Source organism: Triplophysa rosa, linkage group LG9 (genome assembly GCF_024868665.1).
Source record: "Triplophysa rosa linkage group LG9, Trosa_1v2, whole genome shotgun sequence".
In the NCBI taxonomy this organism is placed as follows: Eukaryota; Metazoa; Chordata; class Actinopteri; order Cypriniformes; family Nemacheilidae; genus Triplophysa; species Triplophysa rosa.
This window is the reverse complement of record NC_079898.1, coordinates 22233034-22252401: the sequence shown is the minus strand read 5'-3', so window position 1 is coordinate 22252401 and position 19368 is coordinate 22233034. Positions and strand designations below refer to the sequence as shown.

The following is a 19368-nucleotide window of genomic DNA, read 5'->3' as shown; positions in this document are numbered from 1 at the left end:
ATCTAAATACAGACTGCATAATGGTAATGCATGATGTGAATGTTTATTAAAAAGAAATGATTTAAATGTTAATTACAAATAAAAATCTCAGCCCCTGAATATACAGTGGCCCCAAAAAGGCATTTGGACACTTTAGCCACACTTAATGTATATGTAAAATTGACACGCAATTTTAATCAAAATATTTCTGGTTCACAAAAAGAATTTGTATGTGAACTTGAGGGGAACCAACTCAAAATTTTATTTAAAAAAAATGCTTTAAAAACTACCAGTTTTAAAAGCTACCTTTTTAAGATGCCACTTGAGTTGATACAATATTTAGCTATCAAACCCAATGAAACGCATAAATTAAATGTGATGTAAGTGTCTGAACTTTTTTTGGAGCCACAGTTGCAAACACTTCTCATGCACTCAACAAGAGAAAACAACAATATCAGTGGAGTGCTGAGAGCCTGTTGAGAACTTGAAAATACAAGTTCTGTATTTTTCTACTGTTGAGAAATCTGAAAATACAAAGCACAGCATATCTGCAATATTTCAAAGAGAGAATTACTGTAATGATTAATGTTAAAGAGACGTGGTCACACAATAAGCTAAAAATGAAAAGTAAGAACACACATCTGAAATTCTCACGGGTTTATGACAATTATTTTACACACTAAATACAATGCAATACACAGGTCTGTTATACGCAAATATATTTGTAATGAACCAAATGTGTGTTACATTCTTAACGTGACGACAGTCTGTATTCACAGAAGGCCAAGTGCATTAATAGAGAAATCAATGAAGCCATGATTGAAAAGACGTTCCTCGGGGGTTTTGTGATATTAGACCACATTAATATTGATCTCTTAAGTCCACACTTCAAGTAAGTCACGGTTTTAAGCCCTTGAGAAAAATATTGAGAAATGTTAATGCTACATGAGTATCCAAACTTTATGAGTTTTGATATCTCTATTTACATCTATGAAACATCATTTATGATCATAATTATGATAAAAAACAATCGTCGAAAACTGACAGTATTAAAAAAGATGAAGGGAAAATAAAAAGTCGGAAATCAACTTTATCCGAGTTGCTGGAAACAAATCTCTCGGTATGTTAGACATGAACAACTGACCTGAACAATGAATATTTCAACTCTCAGGAGAGGTAATTAGGTACATTACATATAAAGATAAAAAGATATATGAATAAAACAGCAAAAACTTAAAGGTTTGCTTTCTCACAAGGGAGGAAGGAAAGAATGGTTTGTAGGGCTACATTTATTAAAGGGATAAAAATTTGAATTCAAAAATTCTTATGCTTTGTTCTGTTGAACACAAAAATGTATTCGAAAATGTTAACAATTTTCAGTTCTGGGACATCATTTACTATACCATATTAGGAAAAATGATTGTAAATTATTTTGTTCTGTCGAATACAAAATGCGAAACAAACAGTTTTGGGGCATTTTGACTACCATTTTCAATTCAATTTTATTTATATAGCGCTTTTCACAATGTGCATTGTTCCAAAGCAGCTTTACAGGAGCAAATAAGAAAAACACAGAAAGGTAAAACACAGCACAGTGCATGGTGTTTATAGACCAAGCAAGATCATTATAATAAATAATATCTAATAAATAAATGAATAAATAAATAAATGCAGTATTTCAATTTCAATTCAATTGTTCCTACTATGGTAGTCAATGATGTCCCAGAACCAAAAATTCTTCCAAATATCGTCCTTTGTGTTCAGTAGAAAAAGTAATTTATACAGGTTTAGAACAACTCGAAGGTGAGTAAATGACGACAGAATTTTCATTTTTGGGTGAACTGTTCCTTTAACATTAGTTAATGCATTTAGCTTACACGAACTAACAATGAGAAACGTATTGTATAGCATTTATTATTTTTAGTAATGTTACTTAAACTAATACATTTTCTTCAATAGGCTATTTGTTAATGTCTGTTCATTGTGCATTAGCTAATGTTAACAAGTACAACATTTTCTTTTAAAAATGAAGAAAGAAAGGATGAAGTCAAATAGCGGGAAGGAAAAATCTAAATAAGCCTTACAGAAAAGAACAATTCGACCGAAAAACTGATAAACAGAAATCAGTATGCCATGCACCAAAAGCAGAACATGACATAACAGTCATCACCCACATAGCTTTCATGTAAAGAGTGATGTCAGAAAGCTCAGATCCCTGCATCCCAGCAATGAGATTCACCTTCAAACCGTAAATCCCATTGACATCTCTAGATCACCTTTACAGATTCTAGATCATCATTTCAAACATATCTATTAAACGGGTGCCTTACAGAAAAATAAACCTAATCCAACCCACAGCCCCTGAAAAACCACACGCAAATAAATAAATACCTTATGACACATTTCTGCTGTGTAATATCAAATAAACAAACATTAAAATATAAATGATTTCTCCATTGCTAAAGTGTGAATATGACGTTGATGAATTACAACATACGAAAAATGTTCAAGTAACACGGAAAGACATTTTCTATACAAAGCAAAAGAAATCCCGTAAATATTTTAAATGCACTCCACAACACGTTCTTTGGAAAAACAAACCAGGTAAAGGACAAAATATACATACAAACACCAATATGAAGGTGTTTAAAGAGTCAGACTGGAAGAACGTTTATTTCCCTGTAAACAATTAAAGCTTATCTCATTCGTTTTTCAACGTTTGGTGGCCAACACAGCCGGATCGCGATTACTTCAGCGTTCCCCGTTGTGTTTGGTCAAACATGGCCATTTCGATATATTTTGCATTTATAACATAACATGCTGTAGAGGCAGGAGCCCATAAAACAACTGGGCTTCCACGTTTGGTTAAAATGTCTTTAAGCTTGAACGGATCTATCAATAATATTCCACTGTACACTTATTTTCAATGCATGAGATGATGAACCTCATAATTCACACATATTAGATGGTTATGAACACAGTTAGTATCTAAGGTTAATTCTACCTTATTTACAATGATGTATTATTTGTTCTCATGTTCATTTTCCGATTCAGATTGCATAGTGCCGCCACGATTTCATTAAATTAACTTGAATAATCAAATGTCAAGCAAAATTCTCACTTCAACTGCATTCACACCTTCAGATCAATCTGTCTGTTTGGTTTTGTGTAATAATTTGATTTAATCTTTCACACCCTCGATATGTGAGAAATGAGTTGGTCACCAATACATGGAGAATGAACGTGTGAAATAAAGATGCATTATGAAACTGAATGATGTCACGCGGCTATACCGTCGCCCACACTGCATCAGAAAAATGTACCACGTCCTGCCGTCCATCAGAGTATTGCGAGGCCTTTCACAAACACACAAAACAGGTGAAGTTTGATCAAACTGGGTTGCGTCTCAACTCCTAGCCGGGACGCCGTACTTCTTTGTACAAGAGTTTAATGCTGAGTCTGAGGTTTGCGTGGATGAGCTGGTTCATCGCTTGGTTTCTCGGATCGGGTTTGAGGAGATTCTATCCTTCCCGTCTGCCGTGAGGGAACGTGTAATGGCAGTCACTGGGGTTACATTTGCCCTGTGGACCCGGTGGACCAGTGGGACCCTGGATGCCTATTCCAGGAGAACCTGCAGAGAAAATGAATACAGCTAGTGAAAATCTCACAAGAAAAGAATGCGAGTGCGGCTTGCCCATGTAAATCATTTTAGCACAACCATGTAATGCTTCAATGATATTGGTTGGAATATGGTTTCCAGGGTGTTGCTTTGAGGTTGATAAGATTCGAACAAATCTCTAAACTTTTCTAACACAAAGCGCTTTTTGTTTTAGTTCATTTCTGGGCTTGTTTCGCTTTACACAGAAAAAAGAAAGAAAGAAATCAGAGAGTACACGGCGTATGGCGATAACGGCGCGCCGTAAAGTAATAATGAACCAAGCACTCAAGGCTTTTTACTGTTGCATTTGAAGTCCAAACAGCCCACACTTTGTACCTCTATACAAAAAAAAAACAGTTGTTCATTAAAAAATCCCATATTCATTAGTTTTATTTGGAAGCATTATCAGCCTCTGCTTTTAAAAAGTACAACATTAAAGCACCAATTTAAATAATTGCCGCTATCTGTGCGCTGCAGATTTCAAGAGTGTGAAATTTATAAAGCACGGCAATCACGAACGGGTATTTATGAGAACCACGGCCTGGCTGACCCCAGAAGAAACACAATGCAATGGAATTTATCGTTCTGTATGATATAGTGTGATCTAGTTGCGAATTGTATGATATTTTAGAGATAATGTGCCTATTGCTGTTCAACGAAATCATGCACAATAACCAAAAACGAATGAGCTTGTTCACATTAGCATTTGTTGTTGAATGCTCTATTCATCTTTGCTGTCATGGATCATGCATCAAAGAGATGTTCTGGGTTAAATACATGATACTTAAAGAGACAGTTCACTCAAAAAAAAGAACTTTCTGTCATTTAGTCACCGTCGAGTTGTTCCAAATCGGCATACATTTCTTTGTTCCGATGAACACTGTGAAAGATATTTGGAAGAATGCTTGTAACCAAACAGTTCTTGGCCACCATTGACTATCATAGTATGAAAAATTGCTTAATAAATTTCTTGAACACAAAAGAAGATATTTTGAAGAATGCAGGAAAGCAAACAGTTCTGGGGCACCTTTGGCTACCTTTGTCATTTTTCCTACTATGGTAGTCAATGGGGGTCAAGATCTGTTTGGTTACAAGCATTATTCCAAATATCTTTCTCTGTGTTCATCATAACAAGAAATTTATACAGATTTGGAACAACTCGAAGGTAAATAAATGATGATGAAATTTGGTTTTTGGGTGAACTGTTCCTTTAATGTGCAAAGTTAGTAGCCTATACGAGACATGCTGTCAATCACCACAGTAAATAGCACATCCCCTCGTTTTATAAAAACTTAAAAAACAGTACACACACATTTTTATATATACACACGTATACATATATTTCATTTAATATCGCAGGTATATGCATGTACCTGACGGGCCAATGGGTCCCAGTGCTCCTGGAATTCCCAACCCCATCTGACCCCGTTCCCCTTTCTGCCCCCGATAGCCTGCAGGGGATAAACACAAAACACCCAGAGTCAGACATGCAGTGTGTTTCTTTGCCAAGCAGGGGGTATTGAATGTGGGGATGTATGGGGGACGGTCGTGTGATTATATCTGAGCATTTCTTTTTTAAACAGGCACTATTCGGCGAACGCTACACTATTAAACATGAGTAGTCTTACTTTAAAGGTGCTGTATGCAACGTTATCCGTTTTATAAAGTCCACCAAACTAAGACCCTGTAATATTTCCTATTTAAATGACATCTGTCAAGACATGCCATGCTATGCTATAAAAATGGCTTACAACACCTTTAAATTCAGAGTTGTACTTCACCAAACCGTTCAGTTCTAGACTCAGCTATTTTGAAGGGGTGGGTGTGAAGAGACTGTTCCAAATCTGCTACGTTACACAACTGGCCTTAGAGCCGTCAGATTTTAGCGTTTTCAGAGTCCTTCAAGAGTAATGACAAATTCATCGATCAGAAGCGTAAAACAGTGTAGAACTTTGAACTCGATTTCAAAGTGTTTCAGGGAGCACTGCAGATGCTGACAGCGCACGTCACACACGGCGGGGCAGGCAGACCGAACAAACAAAGCTCATTAGCTGACGCTCATCTTTTAGTAATGTTTTCACACACACCGTATGACAACAATCATAAAATCATTTTCATAATGGCATGCAGAACACCGCCTCTGGTCAAAATAAACACGCATTAGTGACATTAGTTTCCTTTGAGGCAGACCGCAATCAGTGAAAAAACGCATATAGCTGAAGAGATTTTGAGTAAAAATACACAAAAACTAACATAATTATGAGTGCTAACTGTCACGAAAAGCTCACACAAACATACACGAACTACAGTAACAGACCAAAGTGTCTCCATCATCTCCAGATGCATTCATTCAAAGACATTCCACAGGAGGAAAGCACTCTACCTGCGGCATCATATCACGTTTTCCTTTGTCTGCTCACAATCACTTCATTATGACCCCCGGTCGAGGGGGGCGTCACACTGCACAGTTCAAAATAACTGCGACAGGGGGCGCTGCAATACAATACTTGCCAAGTGCAGCTTGCAGCAACATTTATTTCCCTTTTTCCAAGCTTAGATCTTACACACACGTAACATCCCTTATTCACACTTGGAGGAAAGAATGTTAACATCCAAAATATGACATTAAACTATATTTACATATACTTTGTCTTTGTAACATTTCCACAATTTAAAAATGCGCTCTTATTAACCAACATCAAATGAACCTCTTGATATTTATATAATATCATTTGGTATAATCAAGTCTGTTCTTGACATGCAGACACAGCATAAGAAAATCATTTTTAGTTACAGCTCAAAGAAGAATTAGACACATTTTAATGAAACCAAGTTAGAGGATTTTGTCACCATAGAAAAGAGCTTTAAATGAAAACCCATGTTACAAAGGGATTAAAAATGAAACATCATCACATTACACAAACACACAACAGATTAAACTTGAGCTTATGAAACACTCGCATAAGTAGGTTTAGACATCATGATGCAGGTTTAACTCAAACTGCACGAACAATGTATTTGTCATTTTAAGAAAAAAGTGAGCAAAACCGAAACACTTGAACTTCAGGAACGTATCTACAGAAAAATGAAAAAGAAGTCAAGCTCAACAGCACCATAAATATATGACAAAAGAGCACAAACATTTTGATTAAATACGCGGAAGTGTTGCATGTCCAATAAACACGCTTTCTCTTTCACTTCACAGGAGAGAGAATATTTACACTGCCCGTTCTCATTTACTTCACAAGAAAAGAAAATTTCACCCCAAGCGAAACAACCGAAAGCATAACTCAGATGTGTGGCCGAGATACTTTTCTTCATAAGCTATTCATTTGAGCACATAACGCGAGAAAACGGCCAAATTGAGGATTCCAGCGGAGGATGACGAGGAATAATGAGAAAATATGACTTGCAAACTTCCTGTGGAAGTCAACCTATGACAAATTAAAGAAACTGCTGAATTTCGGATTCGCCAACTTCCCCATCACTTCCTCCTCCTGCCATTGGATTTGTGCCTGCTGAAAAACACGGCTCTCCAGGCAAAATCCACAAACAAATGTGCCACACAAAGTGATACAAAGTGGCCTTTTAAAGCTTCATCTGCTGTTATAAATGCAGCAGAACATGCGTATCATAATAATCATCGCCGTATATTCATCTAACGCAACCCAAACTGTGTGTTTTCAGGGTGATCAATCAAAAGACACGTTATAAGTGTACAAGGATACAATATACAGGCTTGTAAAACGGCACGTCCTGACAACGGTTCAGGGTCCTCGGGAAGTCAGACAGAAGGGACGAAACCGAACAGCGAGACATTATTGATGAGAGAGGCTGGAGAAGATAGTTGCCTGCCTTTGATGAATGATCAGAATTCCTTATTTTCTCCCTGTGTGTTTTTCTGTTGTTGCAGGGTTTTAATCCAACAAAGTGAGATATTGCGAGGCTTTTTCCCATCTGCTCACTTCTTCTCTTTATCTTTTGTGCTCTCATAAGTCTGTCCAGGGCGATATTACATTCTCCGTTTCTGGTTTGGTTCTTCATCCGTCTTCATATGTCCCGCTTGGCTCTCGGCACCATACGCCACTTTGTCATGCAGCTACCTGCCTGTATTTCTCTGACGTAGCTATAGAAACCTGTGAATCCCAAATTTCAATGCTCACTGTTGCATGGCACTCGGTGGCTTCATTTCGACAGATTTTTATGCTTCTGTTCTGTTGGTGGTCAATTTCGGTGAATTCACGATTCAAAGCTTTATTTGCCCAACAATGACCTCAACCTTTCTGGGTCGGTGCAACTATGAGAAACATTTTTAAAAACGTCTGACGCTGTACATCCGAAAAAAAAAGACGAATACAGAGATTCTCAGATTTTTCTGACACTACCTTTTTTCTATTCAATCACGAAAAAATGGAATCCTTAAGAGACAAGCTTTGCTTAAATCTGGATAGACATAAATGTAAAGTTTCTCAGAGTCTTAGAAATATAGTCACGGTCTTGCGCATCTGTGTTTTTGTGTTTGCTGAGACCATCAGAGGAGCACCGTAAAGAGATCCGTGTATTTTAGTCTTTTTGGTTTTGGCTCCTACCTTGAGGGCCTGGAGGACCTGACTCTCCAGGGGGTCCTGGTGACCCATCATTACCGGGTGGTCCAGGAGGACCCTGGCGACCCTGAGCGGCTAAGATAGCTGCCGGTGTTTTCTGCAGCAAGCTTTCTGAATACCTCTCTGAAAAAGAATATGCAAACAAAAAACGGTTAACCTCGTAATTTCAAACATGTATTTGTTGTTTTTAAGTATTTTATATAAAAATAATTTATTGCTATGATGCATATATGAAAAAATAATTTGTAGTATACTTTGGTATCTTTCATGAGAAATTTCTATAGACATAACTTTCATACTGTACCTCGTACCGTTTTTGGTACGTTATTGTACCCTATGGACCTATTGTGTACCAGTTATATACCGGTATTGGCAATAACCGGGATATTAAAAAGCGCAATTATCGAAATCGCGTTAATTTGACACATATCGTAATATCGTAAACGACTAAAAAATGAAATAAAAATGATTACAAACTCTCTCTCTGCCATCATACACTTTTATTTTAAGTGCGATTCATTGACCAAATAACAGACAACACACAAAATAAAAAATGATTTTCACTGATGGCTTCATTTAATTCTTTTTATAAACATTTTGATAAATACCGAGATAATATTGTTATCGTGCTTTTTTGGGAATCAATAATTGTGTAGTGAAAATTGGATGTCGTGACAGCCCTAATAGGGATACAAAACATTTAATTGTAAAAGCTACAAAAAGACCCTTTGGGTACCACCCCAGCAACGGAAAAGGTACAATTTTAAATATTAAAAATGTAGGAATGGTCCTCACAATGTAGGATTTACCAGAACCACACACATACACGTACACACAACCGCAGAGCTGAAAGGTAAAAACACAGAAAGGGGTCTGACAGGCGGCAGATGTACCTTCAAACACACGCAATACTTCATTTAGGATGAAGGCTTTAATTTCCTCCAAGGCAGCTGTATCGCCCTGCGAAAAAACCCAAAGAGAAATGAAAGAAGAAACGAAGGCAGAGAGGAAAAACAAACATCAGCACAACATGATTTGCAGATTAAAAAAGTGCAGCTACAAAATGGCAGCGCTTCATGTTTTATTCATGGTGAGAAATGTTGGAGTTCTCGGAGATAAAGGATGGATGGCACATAATGGTGTAATCACCATCTCTGCTCTTCATGAGCGCAGCGCTGCACAGGAGGAGGCCTGAATGTTGAAGAACACATCGCCGGAAAACAAACCTATTCCCTCCAATCAAAAGAAAACCTTTTGCGGTTCAAGGCCATTCTGTCAAACGCTCACAGAACCCTGCGATGGGACCAACCTCAGAGCGCCCGAGGCCAGATCTATACCTCAACGAGGTGTGTGCTGGGTTGAAATAAACCGGGCAAATGAACACACGATCTGTTGAAATGTTCACATCACTTGCATTAACGCACTTTTTAACACAAGCCACTTTGACGTCTGCACAAAGAGCGTTGCAGATAGTGTAACGGAACGGTGGGTTGTGGGTTTTATGTCATATTTTTGGTTATCTTAAAAATACAGCCGCAGAAAAAATTAAATTTTAATTTAAGCAGCATTTCTAGATGCATTGTGGCCGTTCCAGTCCGGTGTCTGTTGAATTTCAACAAAATCAAACCTCAGGAGTGACAAAGTCATCCAACAGCAACGTGAAAGACTGACAGCATGACAAGACACATGAAAACTGTGATCCAAATCAATGCTATTACATAAAAAAAATGATTTTGTAACTTTTCCTAAATACATGTACAAATATTATTACTATATTGCTTAAACTTGAATATAATCTTGTTTTCTTTGCAGTATTTGAGGCCTGAAAAAATACAGAGCATCTTTTCTGTTCTTTTGATCCGTTTCTCCAGTTTCGTTTTCTGCAAATAAATGCAAATATAAATATTATTTCTATTTGAATTTTGGGAGAAGTGAAACAAAAATGATCATTTTACCTAAATAGTACATTTTAAAATCAGAAAAGCTGATTTTGAAAAGTCTAAAATTAGTACATGTGTTTCAACACTTGCAATGCCTTTTAAAACAGTGTCACCCATCAAAGAAGTTTTGGGTCTCTGTGTATGTGTGAGTTTATGTACTGTATATGGTGTTACATGCACTCAAGCTTTGGGAGATTTGAGATTTGTAAATGCATTCTCTCTCTCTCGCTCGCTCACAAACAAAACACCCTTAATGGTCCCCTTCTGGGTGACATGGATGTGAGGGCTGCTGTGTGGTGACGGCGATGCTTTTGGGAGTCTGCGTGTGTAATTATTGTTATACGGAGCTTTTAATGATTTATTCTGGAGTGTAAACGCATGTGTTTTCCACAACAAAGCAATCAATAGCCCTTCCCCTTTGAACAGTGCAGTGTGACCCAGCGGTTATGGATTGAGGCTGTGGGCCAAGAGGCTGCTGCAGATTGGGAGAAAGCGGATCTTTACTGAGGTCATAATATGACCCTGGATCACAAAACCAGTCTTAAGTAGCACGGGAACATTTTTAGTAAAAGACAAAAATACATTGTGTGGGTCAAAATGATCGATTTTTCTTTTATGCCAAAAATCATTAGGATATTAAGTAAAGATCATGTTCCATGAAGATATTTTGTAAATTTCCTTCCTTAAATATATAAAAACTTTATTTTTGTGAGTGGATGGTCTGCCACAGTGCCCCTGATTAACAACTTCAAAGGCTATTTTCTCAATATTTTGATTTTTTTGCGCTCTCAGATTCCTGAGTTTTAAACGGTTGTATCTCAGCCAGATATTTTCCTATTCTAACAACTCATATATCTATAGAAAGTTTATTTATTCAGCTTTCAGATTATGTAAAAATATCAATTTTGAAAAATTGACCCATAAGACTGGTTTTGTTGTCCAGGGTCACGTTCTCTACCCTCCAAACCAGTCTGCAGTCGCTATATGACGTAAAGAATTGTTCACCCTAACAACGAATTAATTGTCAGCTATATTGTAGGTGGTTACGTGCCCTAGGGTTAATGACGGGCTGCACAACTGGCTGTTGATATTTTTGTGTGTATTTATGCCTGTATATACTGTAGGTCTTTGGCTGCTTATACATTTAACTGCATATATGATTTCTTATAACTTTATAATTGTGTTTTTATAATTGTTCACCTGTAAAAACTGTATTTCATTCTTCCTTAAACAATGACAATAAAATTCTATTCTATTCTATATTTTAAAAATCTGATCGTGAAACGGGTATTTCGGTGGCGCAAACATGTCATTCTGATTTGACAAATTAGTTTCCTTCCAGTTTACAACTGAAAATGTTTAGTTATCCTTTGCTGCAGTGTCTAATACATCATATCATGTCAGTTCAAATTGGCAACACTCTTTTAGAAATACATGAATGACATCTGGTCGCTTTGTCACTGTCAGTGTGAAAGCCCGCTGGCTAAAACATACACTTTGGTTTTAGATCTGTAACAGCAGTGCCATGTTCTTACCAGCAGATTCACGCTCCCGAGTGATGGAGGCAGGCCTGGTTCTCCTTTCTGTCCGGGCGACCCAATGGGTCCTCTGTCTCCGTTTCTCCCTCTTTCTCCCTGGACTCCTCTCTCTCCTGGAATCCCTGAATCCCCCTGTAGGAGCAAAACCGGAATATAAAACTACACACGATGGAGAACAGAAGCAAGCTGTCATGAGCTGTCCTTGTTCCACCTGACACCCCCTCTGGTCTTATATAAGACACAAAGCACCATCATTGAACAATCAAAACTATGACATGCAGTCACAACTACATGTGGTCTTTAAAAAATAAAACATATTCTAATTTTTTATTATTGGCAAGTGTTGCAGTCACACCAGCTCATTTAATAATAAACTGGACTGCATGTTGGTTACCACACACTGGCACTGGTTCGGCAGCCAAAATGTGATTTAACTAAACTATAATTCTTTAAAAAAGAATAAAAATATGACATTTTTCATTACACTCTCAGCAGGCCAAGAAATATCAAAACCCATTTTTGTTCAAAAATTGACATTCATTATAAAACAACTGTATCTAAGCCACGGTCGGTATAAATTGGATTTCCACATTTTTTTTATAAATAACTTAAAAAATCCAGACGGCCAAAATGAGCGTGCCATCTAAATGTTATTTTCCAAAATAAAATAAAGATCATACCCGTTCCCCTTTAGAACCTCTGTCTCCGGGTCTGCCCGTGGCTCCCTGTGAAAAGAAAAATCAGATAAATCGAAGAAATAAGGAGAAGCACAAAGGTAAAGGGAGTCTTAGCAAGAGGCGAGACAAATAATTAGATATTTGGTATGAGACTGACCCTTGAGCTAAAAGCCTCATCCATGGCAGAGACACTCCAAATCCTTCCTTTTATTACGGCTTACACTCAGACTGACCGCACACACGCATGCGCGCGTGCACACACTTTATCAAGCTATCTAAATGAGGACGAAGCATAGATTTCTATGAGCCCATTAGCCCGTACACCATTAGTAGAGGGTTTCACATAATTCTTACACCCTGCAATGTTCACACCGTGTTCAATAAATACACGAGAGTGTGTTAGTTAAAGGCGCACTGTGTATCGTAAGGAGGATCTATTGTCAGACATGCAATATAATATACATAACTATGTGTTCAGAGGTATATAAAGACCTTACATAATGAAGTGTTATGTTTTTATAACCGTAGAATGAGCTATTTCTATCGTAAATACGTTATCTCCTTCAGCAAAGAAGCAAAATCATCTTAGACATCTTAGTGCTGTGTCAGCCACCGTAGTGCTTCGAAAGGTAGGGGTGGAGTGAGCCGTTGGTTGCAATACGCAACCTCACCACTAGATGCCGCTAAATTCAATACACAGGACCTTTAAAGCTGTAATGTATAATTTTTGCTGTTTAAAAATGCAGGTTACTAAACATATCTTTATGTAGGTTGAAGTCAAATATCATCATGTCAGAGAGCAAAACATAAATGATATTGTATTTCGAGTACTTTCTACCCAAAAAGTTTGGAAGAATTGCAGCTTTGAACAGAGAATGTTTTTCATGATCAAATTAAGATCTATCCAAAATGTATACAGAAATCCATTCTAAATCCCACAATACACATACTTTTTGGTACAACAGTAACTAACAAAACCCAGATCCACACACACAACAGACTGATTCTCACTCATTGTTCCCAAATTGCATTTAAGGAAGGAAATTATTTGGCTGCTTTTACGGCCCAACTTTCTTTTAGTTATTCAGGAGAGAGTATGTGTAAAAGCAGCGCTCGGTGGATTCATAAATGACCATTTTCCTCCCAAACTCATCAAAGCAGAAAAGCTCTTTCTCTCCTGGTCCTCTGAGAGGAGCACGGTCGAGAAACACCTCATTGCGCTCAAAACCACTCTTCCATTTCTCTATCTCTTTTTCTTGGCACGTCACGGCTCCCGCTAGCTCCTGGGGGAACATCTCTGTATCTAATTCACCTGCTGGATTACAGCAGCCGAGCAAAAAAAGAAACCCAATCTAGCCTGCGTTTCCAAAGCGGGCGGCACTTTGTGAATGCTTCCCCAACCATCTGCTTTCATCGGCAGCCCCCTCCATGTCAAACAAGCTCTCTCTTTCTATCGTCTCTCTATTCCCCAGCTCCTGATGAGGAGAGCTTAAACCCATCACCGTGCCCACTGAATTGTGTTTCCCTCAGCTCCTGTTATAAAAGAGATGGAGAATTTTACAACCGAGGGGATGAGCAGACGTCCTTCCTGCTAGATGGCACTGTTGTACCACCGTAGACGTGCGGATGCGTGTCGATGAGGGAGAGAGGAGGGTTAAAGGAAAATAAAAGAGAAAAAAACCTCAATGAGTGGTCCGACACCCTGCAAACACACGGCCGTGCCATTTGAGACGACGGTGACGTGAATGGAAGCAAAAATAGGGCCGGGCTTCCAGTCATCAAACTTCCTCTTTTTGATTTGGACCTATGTGAACCTTGACTCATTTAACACAGTATGAGGGGAAAACGACCACTTGGAGAAAAAAAAGAGAGAAATCGCAATGCGCAATATGGAGGATATGGGAATGAAGGTACAACCTACCAGTTAAAAGAGGATAAACGAGAAGGTTCAGCCAAAAATGAAAATTCTGTCATTATTTACTCAACCTCATGCAAACCCGTATGACTTTCTTTCTTTCACAGAACACAAAATAAGATATTCTGAAGAATGTTGACTTGCACTGGTTTTGTTTCCATACAATGGAAGTCAATGGAGGCCAATGTTGTTTGGTTACCAACATTCTTCAAAATATCTTCTTTTGTGTTCCGAGAAAGAAAGAGAGCCATGCAAAGAAAACAGTGGCATTTCCAAGATGTCTGCCGAACAATCGGGCTTGACCCCAAAGGACTCATTGGTTCACCTCGGTCTCAACCTTTTCTCATTTATCTCATTACGATCTGCAGATGTGTGATTGTGTGTATTTACTGCGCCGTCTGTCTGACGGAGGCGTGCGTTTGTCGTTCTCTGATGTGTCGGTTTCCTTCTGTGAAGTGTAGACGAGCGATTGTACCAAAGTTCTGCCAGAGATCTGCTTTCTGTTGTGACAAGGCATCAGGCGACAGAACATTTTTTGACATGACAAGCCTTTCTAAACTACAAACACAGTTTGTAGGGGACATTTAATTAGCGCTAACATGCATTATTCATGATTTAATGGCTCGTGGCAGGGATCTTATCCACGCGGAAGAGCATTAGCAGTGAGTAAGCGATCTTATTATTGAAAACTTTACAAGACTAATGACTGGTGTTGGGCTTTTATTTGCCCGGGAAAGAAACAAAGTGAGCGAGACAGAGATAAATGTGGACCAAGCCTTCGTCAGCCACTGTATGCTTACAAATTCCTGGAAAGTTTTTAGAGCCAAGTTATTTGCACTAAGATTATCTGCTGTGACAGACACGAAGCCAAAATCCCACCCCGCATCATTGACTGTACGATCACATACCTCATAGCCTGGAATTCCATCTTTTCCCGGCCTTCCCTGTGGAGGAGACAAAATATTCCCATTAATCTTTGCAACGAGAGCAGATTTGCTTTGTTTGTAATCTACATATTTAATGAGATGTCCCAATGAGCACAAATGTTTGATGCTATTAGAAAACCACTTGCTCTTTTACACTGCCAAAACAAAACCAAAAAACGTTTTCAAGTATTTTGTCTTTTTTTAAGTATGTTTAAATAGTGGATCAGTGGAAACAAGACTTATTTAATAACAAGAGTTATTAAAGCTAGTTTTCAGAGAAATCTAACAGAACGCAGTGAGGTTTATACCTCGACCAGGAGATATTGAAATCATTTCAATTAGAAAGTTAGCTTAAGTCAAGTGACTCTTTACTTTCCTGATATATCTTTCTGTTTAAAAAATATGAATCTGTAAAAAAAGTGAATTAATTTGAATGAATTTATTTTAAAAAATGTATAACATTGAGAAAATAGTTTTTAATCAACATTTTAAAACAAACAGAATAATAAGAAAATTATAATATATTAAAAACTATTATTAAAATATATGATTAAAAATATTATAAAAATATACAATTAATCAAATATATCTTGGGTTGAGTTTGTTGATTTTTGTTTTACAGACACGCCCCTTCAACCACCTGATATACATATTTCACTATTCACAATCTAATCAATTTCCAATACATAAACGTCCTGGCTACATTTGGTTTTCATTCAAATATCCTGTTTACATTTAAAATCCATGGTTAAGAAAGCTAAATGGATTACTGTATGTCTGTCAAACATTTCTATCAAAAGAGAGTTATTTACAAATTCTTATTCTGTGACAATGTATTTACATTCTGTGATGCTTTTCTTAACATTGTGTACATTTTGGGACTTTTTTATCTACAAAGCCAAATGTAATGTAAAAACTTTGAAGCTCAATATGTCAAAACTGCTCAGAATGCAGATAGAACCTTATAACTCCAAGGTGACGATTTCATCTTGATTTTAAGCTTACTGCTTCTAGTCTAGTTTACATTTGTACTTTAGTATGCATTTGTTTTGAATTTATTATCGCAGCAGTTTGAAGTCTAAAGGTAATTCAACAAATGTGTTCAAGGCGACACTGCTGTACGAATAACCAAACATTTTCAGTATATGAGACCTGCACACCCGTTCTACCGAGGCAGCCGATGAAACATTTTCCCCAAATTTTATTTCACACCACAGCACAAATCCACACAGCGTTGAGAAGAATATGTGGGATTGCTTTGTGCTGTGAAGTGAGATATTACAGCAGAAACCAGCTGATGGGGTTTAGAGAGAAAAGTCTCACTGGTGTGACTTGACTATACGCGCTATATCTTTATATGATACATCTTACGGTATCGAGGTAATCGTGTGATGAGATTCATAGTAATTCAGTTAATCAAGAGATATCGTTGTTGTCTATGATGTCAGCATGCCAGGATCCGTGTGACAGCCCATTGAGCAGAACTGAACAATGTTTGTGTTGTAACTCTTGAATCCGCTGCGAGTCAAATCGAGAATCAATCGTCAAACGAATCAGTTAATTAAATCAGGCTGGATTAAACGACATCAAGCTGTTAGAAGATCTGAGAAGAAAGGAAACAACCTAATGAAGTAATGTTATTATGAGGGTGTAGATTACAGACGGGTGGAGTGTGTGCGACAGATCGCAGGCAGGTGTACCGCACCGTGACAGATCAGTAGCATCCTGACATGTTTTTGTTTTACTTGACTACAAATCATTAAAACAAGATCAATTTACTTGAGAAGCAAAATGAGACCACCTGGAGACCACCACAAACAACTATTCACTTGACTAACCCGTAACGGTGCACTGTTTAACTTCATTTATAAAAGAGAACAATATTTTTTAGCTTCAGCGCTGTTCCTAGTTGTAAAACAAATGTTGTGGACTATGCATATTGCTGGCGGCTTAGACAACATGTTAAATGCTTTCTCATTTGTAAATCACTTTGGATAAAAGTGCTACATGAATAAATGTAAATGCAACATAAATGTACTATTACGTACACTATTTGCATATTAGACTCAGATATTTATGTGTGATAAGTGAGTTTTGTCTTTGTTTTCACCTATATCAACTGATATTAAATCTGCTTTTGACATAAAATACACCCACTGCATACTGAAGATACAATCTCTGATTAGGAATTAAAGGGATAGTTCACCCCAAAATGAAAATTCTGTCATGAATTACTCAACCTCAAGTTGTTCTTCGATCTGTTGAACACAAAGAAATGTATTTGGAAGAGAGCAACAGAGATTTCTGGGGCACCTCTGACTACCATTTTAATGTTTGTTTTCCTAAATCCTTCAAAATGTTTGATTTTGTGTTCAACAGAACAAACAAAAATACAATAATTCTTACTACCATGGTAGTCAATGGTGCCCCAGACATCTTCCAAATATCTTTGTGTTCAACCAAACAAAGAAACTTTTAAACAGATTTGGAACAACTTGAGGGTGAGTAATTCATTACAGTATTTTCGTTTTTGGGTGAACTGTCCCTTTAAGAGTTCTGGCACTTTAGATTTAGTGTATAAAGTTTTGTTGCAGGTGTATTCAGGTAAATTACAGACAGGTGTAGTTCATGCTAGGATGGCTTACAGGGGCTCCAGGTGGCCCCTCCGGTCCAGGGAAGCCAGTTTCTCCCATAGGCCCTCGCTCTCCCTGCGTGAAGAAAAAACAAGGAAAATAGGACATCATCATTCTCTCGTCGTCTCGCTGCCAAAAACCTGCCGCGTGATTGACAGCTGCTAACAAGCAACAAAGCAAATCTCACCGGCTCTCCAGGGATGCCTGTCTCACCACGCGGGCCGGGCTTCCCCTACTCACCACAGGAAAGAGAAGCAGAGAGGGAGACTGAGTGAGAGTTTTATTTCAAAACCAGTGCCCATACGCACCTGGATAGCTGGTGACACTGCTACAATGTGCTTTGTTTTACGCATGAAAAATGTGATGGAAATCCAGGTTAAGTTTTCCTAAATACATGTACAAATATTACTGCTGTGTCGCTTAAAAGTGAATATGAACTTGTTTTCTTTGCAGTATTTGAGGTCTGAAAAAATGCAGAGAATCTTTTCGGTTATTTTGACCTGTTTCTCCAGTTTTCATTTTCTGCAAATAAATGCAAATAGAAACAATATTTTAATGTAAAATTTGGTAGAAATATAGTTCACAGAACAAAACAAAAATGATCGTTTTACCTAAACACATACCTATCAATAGTACATTTTCAAATCAGAAAAACAGTCTCTGAAGTTGTCTCTGAATTTTTTCCGCGGCTGTATTGCTATAAAACATACACCTGTGACATCATTACATCAGCAATACTGAGTCACTGCATCTTTGTTGCCTGGCAACCATTTTGTTAAATTGTTTCTTAAACACTATAATTTCCCCCCCCCAATATCTTTACATTTTGTTGCAAGGTGTTTATTTTATAAAATCATGTCACGTACATGAAATAAAAGCTTGTTGCTTTTGTAGAGTCATTTCATACAAACATAACTTACAGAAGGACCAGGAACGCCAGGTTGACCAGGTACTCCAGGATCACCCTTTCAACACACAATCATAAGACAAGTACACGTTAATTCCCCCAAAATGATCTCAATTTCCATTTTTTAAACCCACTGCACATGACAAACACTCCAAAACCCAAATCTCCGAGTATGAGAGTTAAGACTTGCTCTCTTTCTTCTTCCATATGTGCTCTGCTGGCTCCAAGAATTAATGAGCGGCTTTTAGGTTTTGGGGCACAGCACGAAAATAAACAGCTTGAGATCAGGCAGCCTCGTGGCTGTTGTGGAATGGGGCGGGTTTGTGAAACGCCAAAACAACTTGACAAGTCCTCTCAGGGAAGAGTGGGCGATTTTGATGCCGCTCCAAAGAGGAAGCCGCTCTTACATGGAGACGAAAGCGAGTCTCCGCGCAGCAGCGCTCTGATTCGTTCAGGAGGAAACGGTGGGGGGGTGTTCTGCATGGGTTTGCAGGCAAGATTTAACGAAGCCTATTATTTCTTTCCTCTCTAGTATTCACGCTCTTTTTCACAGAATTCTCAGAGTGCTTTGGTGGGACTATGACTAATCAC

General features: G+C 37.9%; 1 protein-coding gene across 6 annotated transcripts in view; it reads right to left on the bottom strand.

The window, feature by feature from the left end:
- Positions 1–24: 24 nt before the first annotated feature.
- LOC130559201 (collagen alpha-1(XIX) chain) overlaps positions 25–19368 on the bottom strand; it is a 129440-nt gene continuing 110096 nt past the window's right edge. For all 6 annotated transcript variants that reach the window (XM_057342138.1, XM_057342140.1, XM_057342142.1 and 3 more), the window contains 10 exons: positions 18791–18835; positions 18058–18102; positions 17883–17945; positions 15220–15255; positions 12400–12444; positions 11717–11851; positions 9135–9201; positions 8227–8364; positions 5011–5088; positions 25–3610 (listed from right to left, as the gene is read on the bottom strand). In XM_057342138.1, the coding sequence (XP_057198121.1) occupies positions 3501–3610; positions 5011–5088; positions 8227–8364; positions 9135–9201; positions 11717–11851; positions 12400–12444; positions 15220–15255; positions 17883–17945; positions 18058–18102; positions 18791–18835 (762 nt within the window). In that variant the 3' untranslated portion in view covers positions 25–3500. The remainder of the gene's footprint in view (positions 3611–5010; positions 5089–8226; positions 8365–9134; positions 9202–11716; positions 11852–12399; positions 12445–15219; positions 15256–17882; positions 17946–18057; positions 18103–18790; positions 18836–19368) is intronic.